This window comes from Rhea pennata, chromosome 9 (genome assembly GCF_028389875.1).
Source record: "Rhea pennata isolate bPtePen1 chromosome 9, bPtePen1.pri, whole genome shotgun sequence".
NCBI lineage: Eukaryota > Metazoa > Chordata > Aves > Rheiformes > Rheidae > Rhea > Rhea pennata.
Window position 1 is genome coordinate 10,537,114 of NC_084671.1, and position 14,679 is coordinate 10,551,792.

Below are 14,679 nucleotides of genomic sequence, written 5' to 3' on the forward strand. Positions count from 1 at the left end.
TCATCGTGCCATAACTTTTTCCTGCTTGGCTCACTTGTGCCACTTTTGAATGTTGAGGAAGTCATTATTCCGTAGTGTGATGTTGGTAGACAGGAATATGCAGCAGGAATATGTACCCATCTGTGTGGCACGTTGCCAGGGATGCCTACTGCTTGTGAGACAAACGCAGTTATACAAATTTGCTTTGGTTATGGTCTTCAAAGCAGCAGCCGCAGCTATAGCTTACCCTCCTTGGCTGCAGCTTCACTAAGAGAACAGAGATTCTCAGAAGGATGAGGTTGATGCTTTGAAAGGTTTTTTTGTCTTGTTACAGCATCAGTATATTGTATAATGTATTGTTTGAGGACAGAGAATTTTACGATAAAACTAGGGTCACCAGGAATGGCTGCAGAAGTTCAGAATAACTCAAGAGTTTTCGTAGAGAACACTGCAGTGCTTGCTGCAGAGCACAAGTGCAGCACTGTCTTATGAGATTTCCCTGGTACACCCACAAACAAGGTCTACAGAAGTTCATGGTGAGCAATTATCAGGAAATTTGTCTTTATTTTCACAAATGAAACCATTTGCCTTATGAGCAGCAGCATTAATGAGGCCTGGTTTCTATAGATGTGACACACATCTGCAATACACCTCCCCTTCTCGTTATTCCTAGTACTCTGCGTCTTCAAGTCCCTTTGTCCCTCTTTCATTCCTGCCTAATTCTCTTCTATGCCCCCTTCTTTTTTGACTAGGAAGTTGGTAGCATAAACTATGGCTGGTTTGGACTATTCTACTTGTCTGGCCAATAAGCATGTCTTGACTAGGTGGCTGCTGCAGCTCAGGGTAGATAAGGAGTTCTTTTATAGTCTCACCCTCTGTGAGGGCACTGTTTTGGACCTTTTCTTCTTTACCAGTCACAAGTTTTTATGAAACTTTTAGGAGCTTCATAACCTTAAGGTCTCTTCTTGTCTCTCAACTTTTGTTCAGGTAGAACTAAAGTTGAAAAGCCAGCTGACAAGTGAGCAGTTTGGAAATGTAGTTACAAAAACCTCATTCCTTAGAATGCATCCCAGAGCTAATACAGGGAATGAAAAGGGTATCAGCATTCCTTGTCTTGTCTGCAACATCTTGGCTGCAATTTGCTTCCTGGAACAAGCCACCACATTTTAAGTTGATGACCTTAAGGATATGTCGCAAGACAGGCCTGTTTGCTAAAGGAATTGAGAGGCTGGAGGAAAAAATGGGGAAAAGAGTTTGATGTTATGAATGGGGTCAGAGGAAGTTCTAAGGGATTTGATTTTTAGAAGCTTGTGGTGTTACACTTTTCTTAAAATATAAGCTTGAAAATTTTGCTCATAAGTTGTAGTAGAGTAACATGAGGAAAGTGTTGGCCACCCTTGTGATTTTATTGCATGTATGTTTGTATGTGGAGACAGATCCTTAAAATCTACATTTGAAATCAATAAAATATAGGTAGATTGCAGTTCTCATTAACATGTGTAATATCAGGAATGCAGATTTCAACTTTGGAGTCAGTATAGCCAGCAGGTTCTGAAGTCAGGAGTTAAACAGAGTCGAAAATAACTTATTTTATAAAATCCTTTCTTTTTAAACCCATCTTGAGATTTTTGAAGCCTGTTTTTTAAAACTTTCAGATTGGCCAGGATGAGAGTAGGAGAAGGGTAACTGAAAAATCAAAATGAATGCTTAGGCAAAGTATATATAAATAGGCCAGTGTATCTTATTCCTTATCCATCCAGCTTTAAATGTCATTGCCCTGTTCATGCATTCCTGGGCATAGTCTATAATCAGAGATAAAGGTTTGATAATATCTGGGAAAAATGTCAACAGTCCTAGAGTTCACTGACTTTTGGTTGTCTGTGCATGAATAAAAAACATTGTCCATGTCAAATTGTCATGTTTTCTTAAATAAACATCAGGTCAGATTTTAGGTGGACAGCGCCCTAAAGCAAGTTAATAGTGAATGATATAATATCCTAAGATCACTACATGTTGAAAGATTCTGAAATAAATTTGAAAATTTACTCAATAGGCACAATATTTAGCACTGAGAGAGATGAAACCTCTGTTGATGTGTGGACATCATGGACTTCGTGTGGTTTCTTGACTGTATGTTTGTGGTTTACTAAGAGTCACAAAATTCAACGTTTTTGTACTGGAATTGGCCACTCCGTTTCCTTATCTAATTTGTTTCCCTCTGCTGCCTCTTACTCTTTAGCTTTTTCCAAAAGGAACAATTAGTTTAACTACCTTACTCTATAGGGTACATGTAGGGTACCTACAGGATAGCCAGACTGCAAAGGGAGGAGATGAAGCCACCAGCCTCCATTGGTAGCCTCCAACCTGCTCGGAAAAAAAAGCCAAGCAGTCATTGTGGTTGAGCTATATGTGTCTTTCTGGTATGCACAGACAGCATATATCACATTATGGAATCATCTGATTGTCATGAACAAAAGATTGAAACTTTATTCATTCAAGAGAAAACAGTCTAAAAATTGCATTGTTTAATTAAAGTTGACTATCAGGGAAAATAGCAAGTTGCAGGGCTTTGAGTGACTCCTTCCTTCATTTAGATACAGACTTCAAAACTTGTGTCTATCAGAATCCACCCATTTCTCATCTCCTGTGACTGCAGGAAGAGCTGTATGTGTCCTGTACGTGACTGGCCTAGTCTCCATTGGACGAGGAGAAGCAGTGCTCAACAGTTCATGGCACTGGGAGGATAAAAGAGCATTTGGGGTCTGACTGAGGGTACACAGAGTGTGTTGCTGCCAGCTGTTTTGCTTAGTCAGGCCTGAGGTGGATAGACCAGGCCAGAAGGTGGAGAGATTCAGCGCTATGACTCTTAAGCAGAAGATTGGCTGCAGTCTTGTCCGATGTGTTTTTTTATCTGACAGTCTGCTACCACTTAGAGTGTGAGATCTGTCACATCCTGTTCCCTCCTCTGTCCATGTGGGTGTGTTGGAGGGAGGAAACCACAGTGCTGACCCACTCACAGGTTGGTGTAGATCTGCTGGATCAGCAGGATTTGAAGTAGTGAAGGCCAAAAACTATCAGCTCTTAAGCATATCAACGCCTTCTAGTACTGCTTTCATTCAGAACTGTGCTACTGCTGGCAGTATCCAGGTAGACCCTGAGGATGAAGGAAACACAGAAACTACACATCTTCGGTCTCCCTTTTGTACTGCAAGGAATTAGTCTGGGACTCTGGCACCAAACCTCACTTAGGGCAAATATGGATGATAGCCTAGATGACACTGAAAGCTGGATATTGAAATCCCTGTGCAGGAGCAGGGCACAGAGAACAAGGAAAATCCTCATGAATCTATACTGACCAAGATGGACATACTAAGCCTGTTCAAAACTAGCCTGCCATCACCAAGAATATCATAGAGTGGTAAGGTTGGAAGGGACCTCTGGAGATCATCTAGTCCAACCCTCAGCATAGCCCGTACGGGGATTGAACCCATGACCTTGGCATTAGTAGCACCACGCTCTAACCAGCTGAGCTAATACATAAGCTTGGGTGGAGGTGGGCACTTTCATAAAGATATTTTATAATATCTCAGCTAGCCACCCCTGCTGGTACACATTTTTGAGTGTTTGAACCCAAATTTCAGGTACAGGCTAAAGAAAGTACTGGTTCAAATTCAGTCTCTTTGCCCTATCTTTGGAGTTGTGTAAACAGCATCCCAACTGAGTGCTCACAACTGTGGATCCAGAGTTTCGGATGTTCTCTTTAACTATTCCTGTTAAGTTCAGACCAAATCCACTCCATTTATTTCCACTTGCTGCTATTGCTGTTCAATTTAACATTATGAGCAGCTGCGATCAGAAAGGGTGGAAAAGGGATATTCTTTGTGGTAGCCAGCAATCAATGAAGCTGATTTCGTCCCCAATACTTTTTTGGGGGAAGACTGGTCTTACATATGTTGATGTGAATCTCACTAGTATTATCTAAACAGATTTAAGCCATACTGACATTTGTATCAAGACGCAGGCAGTTAATAGGCCACGTGATAAAAAAACAAAAGTGAAAAAGTGTAGAGATCAAATGAAAAGAGGGGAAAAGGGGGGTTTTGGAAATTATTGAAGCATCACAAGCTGTTTCCCCAGTGCTCTTGTTCCTTGACTTATTATATGTAGTGACACCTATTATCTTTGATTTCAGCATGAGGCAAAGCAGTAGTCTGTGCAGGAAGCTAGAACATACAGGTCGTGTTAGGGAAACCTGAGCTGACAAATATGAAACTTCATGAGGAAAAAAAGCTGCTGAGATTTGGTGCCCTACTAAAAATGTAAATGCTGATACTGCCTAGAGCTCACACTGTGTTAAGAATTGGACAGAATTTGGACTTTTTATTTTTTGGAGAAATGAATTTGGATTACATGATTTTGAATTATTTTCCACCCTGAAATTGAATGAAAACAAAATATATTTAGTTTTCTCAAGATTGGGAATTAAAATTAAGCAAATTTTGGCTCACTTGATGTGTTTCATGTAGATGAAGTCCTAACATTTTGTATTATTTCAATCTTTGAAGTATTTGAATTGCTCCTTTGTATAAAAATTATGCATATTCATATTTTTATTTATCATACTAAAATAATACATTTAACACAAATTACACATTTCCTAGAATATTTTAAATTGAACAAAGCTGTAATTTTTTGTTGAAAGACTTTCTGAGTGAAAAAATTTCTGAGCATCTCTAGTGATGACTCAGCAGCATAACAACTTCAGAAAACATACAATTTTGTTGATTTTTTGTTGAACAAATGATTCATACAGGTCTGTTTGTAACTGGAGAAAGGAACTGTGGCCTCATATAGGTCTCATGTGCTTTCTTTTTCTTCTTATCTTCTCTTTTATTTGTATTTGTTATTGTCAGTATGCTGCTATGTCTAACTTAATTTGATTTATCTTAGCTGCAGGCTGTAGAGTGTCCCTGTGGTTTTTATTATGATGCAGTTAATATGACCTATCTCAATAAGGTGTTAGTCTGATTTTGTAAATTGTCATTTTACCTGCACAGCAGGGTTAGTAAAGCGTACGAATCCTAGTAGCTTGGATTTGATTCTCCACCAGCCAGAATTATGTGCATAGGGTTCACATGCTGGCAAGTGGGTAGCCTTTTCCACTTCTTTTGTGTAATTGTGCAGGTAAAGCAGTAGGAAATAAACAGTCTATCTTTGTGGATAAGAAAATGTAAAAATGACTGTGGACTTTCAGGAGTTCAGTTCAGGTTTTATAAAGGCGTGTTACTGTTGCAATATTAAGATTAGATTAAGAAATACCTCTGGACTGTAGATTACAGGATATTTCCACAATCTGTTTCTGTTCCCAGTCACTTCTTATTACAGAGACTATGCAGAAACCCATTCTCTGGAAAAAAAAAATGCAAGCATTTTTTCACCTTGTAACTCTGATATTTAGTTCTTATTGTGTAAAATGGGAGATTATGAAAGCCTGAATAGTTTTAGCTTCTACATGTATTTATAGGGATAAGCAGCTTGGACAAACTTGGATTGACAAATTTACAAATGAGGGCAGCATTTTAGAAAGGCCTTTATATTTGCAAAGGAGGGTTAGGTAATGTGATAGTAAGAATAACCTGGCTGCCTAAGGTCCAGCTACGGCAACACAGTATGCAGCCAAGGTAGAGAACAGAGTATACTTTCTGAGGGAAAAACATTTTCACAGCCTACTAGTGTTTGTTAGATCCCCTGATTTTGCTACTAACACCTGTGTATTTACCAAGCTCTGGAGGTAACATGGCTCTAATGCCACTGAAGATGAGACTTAAGAAGACAGAATCTCTGAGTAGTGTATTCATTAAGTCTTTCAGCTCCTCTTACAGTTTTTTCCTCTTAATTCCTAAATGTTTTCCATAGCTGACTTGATCACAGTGTGACTATTCTCTTTATGCCATGTTTGCAATTCACTGTCTATATCTGTTTACTGAAAGGAAATCCTTGAGAAGTATTCACTTTCATAAAGCAGTAGCTACCCACCATTTTCTGGATAGAATTTTTTGTGTTTTCTTTGTTCATGAACTTCTAGGCAAGCATCCAGAACTTTAACTAAAATGCTTTATTTGTTCTAAGGCAGTTTATACACTTGCAGGCCACATAGCACTACAGTCTCCTTTGATTCTTGTTTGCAAAGAATTAAAGGAGATAGACTGAGTAATCACTGAAGAATCGTAGTATCTGCAAAACACATGTTTATACAAGGGAAAATACTTACAGCTAAATCAGATGAGAGAGGTTTGCACTTGGAGATGTCACCAACAGAGTAAGATTTGGAGCGGGATGTCTCCTGAATTGTAAACTCTACAAAATGTGCAGGACCAGCAACTGTTAATGAGAGACCCGAGACAATTAGCCCTTGTGCACGTGTCAGGAACAGGAAAAAATCTGGCATGCTTTAAAATGAATGCAAAGTGCTGCTAATTGTAGAAGGGGCAGGTTTTAGTTGAGATAGTTCTGCTATTTGTATTACAGAAGATTATTTTTACCAGTGCTAGTTTATTGCCTATTTTCTACTTCCTCTATATGCACAATCCTAATAACTCATCAAGTAGTTGTAGTTGAAACTAGTTTATTTTTTGTAAGAATGTAGCTTCTATGTAGAACTATATATCCAAAGACCCTCGTTATGACTTGTTGAACATTTCAAGTTGCTTTATAGAAAAGGATCACTTTTTCAATTGCTGTAATGCAAGTACCTCTGCTTTGGAAGATGGGAACAGTTAAATAGTGCATTGTAGTACTATATAACATTTTGAGATAGCAAGTGAAAACCGATTTGTTATCTATATATAATGAATGTTAGAGAGACTGGATATTGCTGTGGTAAACAGACAGGATTTAGACAGATGATCATTAATTCTCTTAGTCTAAAATTAACTTGAAATCATGTTTAAACTCATTTAGTGAATTACAGGTATATGTTAGAAGGCATTACTGTGCTTTATAAAATACTTTTTAATAAGGATCCACTAATTCATGATGATGAAGGAAGAAAGAGCTCACCATGAAACTTTCTTGAATTTTGGAATGCAAATCTGCATCTTGTGGAGGGGGAAAGAAAAGAAAAGAAAAGGAAAGAACTTCATTTTTTTTACAATAAATGGAATCAAAGTCTTGTCTCAGTGCAGCTCCTCATTTCCTAGGAGTGTTCTCCCTGGAAACAAACACTCTTTGTACTGTATAGATGCAACTTACAAACAATTTATGAGGCATAACAAGTCTGACAGGTGGATCCATACTTCTTTAGGACTGAGGCAAGTCAGATGACTTTTGACTTACCTGTGTTGAAACTTTTGTGACATTGAGGACAGAGAAATAATGAGTCTGTTCACTTTTTTCGTTGAACTTGGCAAGGCTTTGAATAGCAACTTCCAAGTATTTGGGCTCAGTTGAACAGTCATCAACTGGGCAGTCAGGACATGTTGCCTGAATATATCTGTGTGGAACTTTTTTTTCAAACAAAACAATGTCACTAATGAGAAGTGTGCAGAACCATAAGAGCATGTTAACAGTGTAGGGAAGTGTCTGCATCCATTTCTTATTTATATCTTTGTGTCTTTGGTTGTTATGCATACCCTAAACTTTTTACGTAATTATGTTCAAACAATATTTAACACAGATGTGATAGCCATCAACATCATCACTGAACTGTCACATAAATACATCTATGTCTCCCAACCCTGCTCACCCATACTCCAGTCCTCTACAGTAACAATATAGGGTTTGAGTCACTTAATGATTTTCAATCTTCCTGAATTTGCAGACCCTTAGAAGTATTCTAATGGAGACAGAAACACTGCATTAAAAGGTTCAGCTTGCTGACAATGGGCTTACTCTTCTTACTTGCCTTTCACAAATCTGTAAGATACTTTTTGGACTGGATGGTAAAAGCCCATACAGAGGCTCTGCTGAGTTTCCCGGCAGAGAGATGAAATGAGATGAGAACAAAGTTATTCTCGGCACTGCTTGGTGTTGCAGGTCTGCACTGGTCTTACAATCACTGACCTGAGAAAATTAGGACAGCTGAAAGTGAATGGAGACACCATGGTGTTGTTATTACAATTAAAATTAAAAGTAATGCTGTATGGCAAACAGTTTTTTTCCAATTCTCTTTTAAAGTGTGTTGAATAAAGATGTACCTGATTGTAAAATGCACTTGTAGGTACTCAGATGAGTAATCTTCCATGGCTGATTAATGTAGATAATTGCTTTACATTGACCATAAACCTAAAATAATATAAACATGTAGAAGGAATTTATTTTGCAGCCTTGCAGTGACCACCTGGTACCAGTGAATCACTGTTTTTCTTCTTACAGTTATGAAATTCTGTACAACAAAAGAAACTTGTGTTAATACTCAAATGGAAATGAAGCACATTTCTCTTCTCAATAGACCCTGTAGAAATAGAAGGCCAGATCTTCCCTTGGTGTACATCAGCATGATTCTTAGTTATACTTCTGCAGTGCTTGTCTGCAGGTTGGCGTCCCCAGGACCACTCTTCTGGCATCTTGAATGTCACAAATTGTTGCCCCTTGCCAAGCTCCTCCTCTGGGAGCAGACAGCTTAAGCCACTCTTGGAGATCAACCCAGTGTGTCTGGATCCAGTCACCTGAATTCCAGGTTTTCCCCTCTTTCTATGTCCATAGCAAGGAAGGAGAATGGTGTGAAAGACCCTAAATCAACTCTGTGACACTGTAAGATCACCCTCACACACAAAGATACTCTGATTTCATGGCAGAAAAAATACCGACCTATTAACAGTCATCATACCTTTATGTTTAGTAGTTAAATGAATGTTCTCTGAGTGCTTCTTAAATATTGCCACATGGAAGATCAAGACCTCTAGGATGTACATTTCCTAGAATATTCATAGAAGCTTCCAAAGGTGTAAAAGAGGGACTGGTCAAGCTTTCTTTGGGCACTTCTCCTGTTAAAAGTGCTTTAAGTAGAAATGAGCAGAATTTTTTTTTCAGTTTTGCATTTAAAAATGAAAACTGATTGATCTAAGAAGCACTCAAAACAAATTAAACGGACACTTTTTTTTTTTTTTATGCACAAAACTTCTTTCCAGTCTGTCTCAATTTTTGAAGTTATTTTTTACTTGTTCAGAATCATTTTGGTCACCTGTGGCAGCAGGCTTAAGTCACTTTCTATCTTTGACACATATGTTGCTGGGTTTTCTTTCTTCTCTCCTTTCAGTACTATTTTTGTGAAGTTGTCAGAATGAAAGTAGAGTTAAACTAAACTATAGGTCACATATATGTTATATAAAAGTGAGTTTCTTTTATTCTCTTCTTGATGAGCTGTCTTTAAAATAAACTCTTACAGAATTGCTATAAAAAGTAGACCATGGATTCTAAATAGTGCTCTAGCATAGCTATTTATTCATGTCTGCTGATTAGCTCTGGTCAAAACTTCATTTTTAAAGTACATCTTACCACTCCATAGACTGATAAGAAAGTACATATGAAAACTATGAGCCTTAAAATATGGATTTTGATTTCTTTCTAACTAAGCTCTGCTGCCTACAAAAAGTGCATATGTAGAAATTCGACTGTCCTCAGTAGTACCTGAGTAACTCTTATATCTGAGATTAAATATAAAGTCCTTACAGTTGCATGAGTAGATCTGGTTGCACAGCCCTTCCACAACTTCTTGCTGAGAGCATGGCAGGTGGTATCTACTACATCCAAGATGAGAAAGAAGACGGAACCAGTGATCTCCTAAAGACATAAAAAAGGAAGGAATTATATGCCAGTTTTGTGCGGAATGAAAGAGGGACAGATAAAAGAAAGAGAAGGAGAAATAGAATATATAGGTGGGATATGCAAATATCCAAAAGCTAAACATTCTGCAGGACAAATTTTTATCTGTGGCAAATCAGGTCAGCCAAATCCGGCCCTGTTCGAACAGGCTTGGTCATGCACCAAGCTACATTTAATTTAAGAACAGCCTTTGGAAATCAGTTTTAGCCTTTTGATTCTGGTACCAACTAGAACTCAAGAATAAAGAACAAAATGGTGATGTTTTCATAGTCAGCTGAATTTTAGGATTAGTTTTGAAATATAGGTTGTTTTGCTTTCAGTAAGAATGAGACAGTAAATGCCATAAATAATAGTAAACTGTTGACATGGAATTTTGCCAGCATATATGTGAAACAGAAACATCTTATTTCTTACAGTACTGTCTTCTTCAAATAAGGATGCTTTGCAGTCACTGTAAAAAGACAGCAACTGTGTTGGTATGCACAACTTAAATATTCTCTCAAATACCAGAAAGTGCTATGAGAGACCTTGCAAATCCACATGCATGCCCCTGGCTCACGTATAGCTTCAGTCCAGTTCTTAAGTTCTGAGCCTGTGCTTAAGTCTGGAAACCTTAACTGAATTCACTGCAGTGTAGGTACAAAAAGCAGTTCGGGCTTAACATCTGGGCAGCTGTGTTTCCATGGGAGGGGGATAGGAAAATATTAAAAGTACAGCTCAATATATGAAGTGATACATAACAGGCAAGCATTGCTCCAGGGTGCTTACCAGGGATACGGCTTATGAGACTCATGTTTTATTTACTGCATTGAAGAGCTGGAAGGGGAGCAGCTTTCATCTCCAGCATTTATACAGCCTAAAGAACTTACACATGGTTGTTAGCTGCCTGTTTAGATTGAGATTGTGCCTCTGCTAAAGAAAGAGCAAAAGCAGAGCTCAGTGAGAGGAAGATTCCTTCACTCCTAGCTCATTTCACTAATTTATGGAAAAAAGAGCCTTGCAGAAGGCTGAGTCCAGTATCTGTACTATTTTGGCTTCGGTTTTGATTTCTGTTAAACAGCAAGTGAACACTGGTCACTAGTGCCCATGAAAGTCGGAATAAGACTGTCTTTTTGTGGTTTTGTGCCACTTGGAAGAACATTACGAGGCTTCTATTGAATTCTGAGACTGAGTGGTACAAACTATTCTGGTCACACAATACAGAGATTTTCTCTGAAAAGAGATTGGGATGGTGATTTTATATGTGAACTCTAAAGTGTATGCTTGTAAATGTATCAGTAGACCCTTTAAATACAAAAGACCCCCCAAAAAGGGTATAATGAATGAGCAGACTGTGAGTAGAATGTTTTATAAACTTTTTCTCAAAGCTGTTGTGTTACATTCACACTTAGCATGCCTTATACCACTTATTCTGTTTTGTTACCTTTCTTTTTCTAAGTGCTCTGTAAAGTAGTCTTGCAAAGCCTGGCACTGAGCTCTGAGGGTTTGCCCACAATTCTAATCCTGAGGTTTAATTATACGTTTTCAAGGTCTTGAAAAGACCAAAACCTATTTTGACAAAGAATGAAGCTGAGGTGCAGCAGCATGATATACAGTTGCATCTCAATGTCCTCACACCTGGCTGCATGGATCCTTCTGTGGAAGGAAATAGTTGTAATTTTCTGTTTACATGCAGGGTCCCTAAATAGTATGGTGTTTTATGTGTTCTTAAAATGGTAGCTAATACAGATCAGGTCAGTAAACAGAAAGTAGGGCTGATCAAAGAGTATTTGCCATTTTCTGGAAATTTAACTGCTTTCTGAGTAGTGCAGCATGTGGTACAGGCTTGTAATTTTAAATATTTTTGCCGTGAGAGAAAACATTAGTAAGACTATCCTACATGGACAATTAATAGCCAGGGAAAATGGATATCTTCAAGGAATCCCAAAGTTAGGACTGGTTACTTGAGCTTTCAAGTTAGTCATTTGGGAATTCTGGAGGTGAAAGCACACACGTCTCACATTAAAGAAATACTCTTATGATCAGATGTGTTTGATGTTAGATGAATTTACTCAGCTGAATCATGAAGACTGAATGAAAAGCTTGGTAATTGTGGAAATACTAAATGCAACATGGCTCTTTGTATTTTCTGTTGCCTATAGCTCTTATAATACCAGTTGTAATATACAGATGAGGTTATTATAAAATCAACACTTTTTTTGTCTGCTTTCTTCTATATGCATCACCTTCACTGCAGAAAGGATAATTTGGGGTTTATTCAGAGCTCTGCAGATCTCTGAAGGTTTCATTGTCCTTATTTTAATTTTCATAAAATGACCATTACACAAGGGCCTTTTGATATCTGCTTAGTATTGAATAAAAACATATCTGTTTTTTGCACTGATGAAAAGATCCCTTCCTCGGTGCTGCTGATGCTAGTATTGCCAATGCAGTGCAAGCCTTGTAGCCAGAAGGGATTTGGCAACAGCAGAGCTTTTGTGGTGGGTTGACCTGCTGCAAGGGAAAGAAATTTTGCATGATTTGTAATTTTATTTAAGTGGTTGTCAATGAAGATAATCCTGAGTATCTGCTATGAAAGAAAGGCTGTGTCCTACTTGCATATAAGTTAATGGCAAATGGCTCGTTAGTTTCAATTAGAGCAAAATTAAAACACCAGAAGTTGCTTAAGGGCAGATTTGAGTTTGAAATAATTCTGAATTTGTTTTTATCTTAAGAATTGGTTAAAAATATAGGAACGAGACCACTGACTGATAAAAAAATATTGATTTCTTGATTTATTTGTGGAGAACAGAAGGCTACAGAATACACTGTTACCAGCTGTGACTATCCCTGACATAACTGATTGCTTATTATATGTTCTGTTCCAGCAGTAGCAAAAAATGCAATGAAGAGCATAAATGGTCTAATATGTTATTACATAGTGTCTTGAAACACCTCATTTACAGGATAAGCATATTAGATTCATACACAAAAATAATAAGAATAAATTAAAATAAACAAAAAAATAAAATAGACAAATAAATAAAAAGTAAAGTATGCCTGAAAGAAAATAAATAAAGACTCTAGGGAAGTAAGTGACAGACCATATCACAAACAAGGAGCAGCATTCTCCTGTGCTGAGATATATTTGCAACAGGTGAAGGGAGAAGTGGGGAGATGAATCAAGTGGTTCATAGCAAGTCTGCACCCACCATATTGCAGTCTAGGGTAGTCATTGGGCTGCTCTAATTTTTTCCAGTAGAAAATACCCACTGAAAGGCCATCTTTTAGCTGGGGCTGACATGACAAATTGTGTTCTGGCTACATGTATCAAGGCTTCCCCCTTGATATATCTTTGGGGATAGGACTATGACTGACATCTAGAGCTACTAACACCATAACTGGTGACTCAGGTTCTGGGCCAACTTAGTGACGTCCCATGTGAAATTATTCCCAAGATAACTGATGCAGTTGTTTTGTGGGCACATTCTATCACCTGAGCAAAGCAAAACAAAGAACATACTGCAAAGCATGGCAAAATGTCTGCACATCTTTAGCGGTGAGATCTCAGATTGCTAGAAGTCACAGCATATGTGCAGTGAGCAAGCATGACAGCAAATGTTAGTAGCATGTTTGCATGGTGCCTTGTGCCTTAGGGCCTTGTGCACTCATTTCAGGTTGTCCCTATCTAGTGCCAGTAGATGCAGCTATTGTAACACAAAATAGAAATAAATTAAGCACACATAGGGAAATAAAATATTTGAAGAGATGAGTGATATTCCATATGCATTTCCAAGATAACTTTTGCTATGAACTGGTTTCAGATTTCTTCTGGAGAGAAGATGAGTCATCATTTAGAGGTCTATGAAAAAATTCCCTGGTCCCAAGTTGGACTTGTTTACACCTGTTAGCGTTCACATCTTCTGTGCAAAATGCACAGTGAGTTAATAGCCTTTGCACTCCAACTGTTCAAGGCAGTGGGAGGAAGGTGTAAAATTAAATTAAATCATAGTAGTAGTGTTTCATACTGAATTTGTACTGATGCCTGGAGCTGTTCCAGGGGCAGACAGCAGAGAATCGTGCCTGAGCTTTGCTCTCTAATTGCCCACAGTGGTGATGAAACTGTTTCTAGTCATCTGTGTGTAAGGTTGACATGGCCTCTAGAGCCCTGCGAAATGTAACTTTACATTTTCCTTTTAAAATATTTCTTAGTTCAGACCCCTATTGCTAGGGAATAGCAATAGATTCAGGGCCCTTTGCAGGAGAAAAAGGTGTAGAACAAGCAGGTAACTTTTACCTGAGGATGCTCTCGAACACTGAAAATTCGATAGAGACTGAGTACATAGCCCTCTCTTCGGTCAGCGTTGCTCTGACGAAGAGCCAGATCTGCAGCTTCCTCTACTGCGGTGTCATCACAGCTGGGGGAAAGCAGTGGAGTTGGTACCTCTTTGGCAGCAGAGGCAGCCCAGGAGCAAAGTACCTGTAAGCCAAAGAGCAGTGAAATAAATAAGACCATTCTGCTTAGAAAACGAGTGCAGCAAACCAGCGTGGGAAGTCAGTATGGAGGGATATGCCTGAAAGAGCATGCTTTTATGATGGAGCTGTGTCTCTTTCATAAACTCATGTCCCCTTTTTACTGTATACTGACCATCACCTTTAAAACTACATCTGCAATTGCAAACACAAAGTCAATGATTACACAAGGTTTTACAAAAGCATTGTGGCTCCCTCGGAGACCAGAGAGGACATCTTCTTTCTGGCTTTACATCTCAAGTTCAGTCTCTCATTGGCCAGGTCATATACCTCTGACCTCATCGCAAAGGGTGAGAATACAGACACAAAGACACTTTCCTAACAAGTGAGTGTTGCTTAAATAAAGCTACATGCTGGGCAGCTCTG

The 14,679-nt window shown here is 38.4% G+C and overlaps 1 protein-coding gene across 1 annotated transcript; it reads right to left on the reverse strand.

Moving 5' to 3' along the window:
- Window positions 1-5,287: 5,287 nt before the first annotated feature.
- Window positions 5,288-14,296, reverse strand: FETUB (fetuin B). The gene is made up of 6 exons (XM_062583031.1): window positions 14,078-14,296; window positions 9,649-9,759; window positions 8,175-8,262; window positions 7,311-7,481; window positions 6,251-6,360; window positions 5,288-5,386 (listed from the first exon to the last, which is right to left on the reverse strand). The coding sequence occupies exons 1-6, from the start codon at window positions 14,294-14,296 to the stop codon at window positions 5,288-5,290; spliced, it is 798 nt and encodes a 265-aa protein (XP_062439015.1).
- Between the last annotated feature and the right edge of the window lie 383 nt (window positions 14,297-14,679).

Excerpts from the sequence above, each read along its gene's own strand:
- FETUB (XM_062583031.1), bottom strand. The coding sequence starts at position 14,296 with ATGGTCTTATTTATTTCACTGCTCTTTGGCTTACAGGTACTTTGCTCC. Across the intron at positions 9,760-14,077 it reads GTGTTCGAGAGCATCCTCAG|GAGATCACTGGTTCCGTCTT; the intron begins GTAAAAGTTACC and ends TTATGTCTTTAG. Across the intron at positions 6,361-7,310 it reads AAAAGTTTCAACACAGGTAA|TTGCTGGTCCTGCACATTTT; the intron begins GTCAAAAGTCAT and ends TCTCATTAACAG.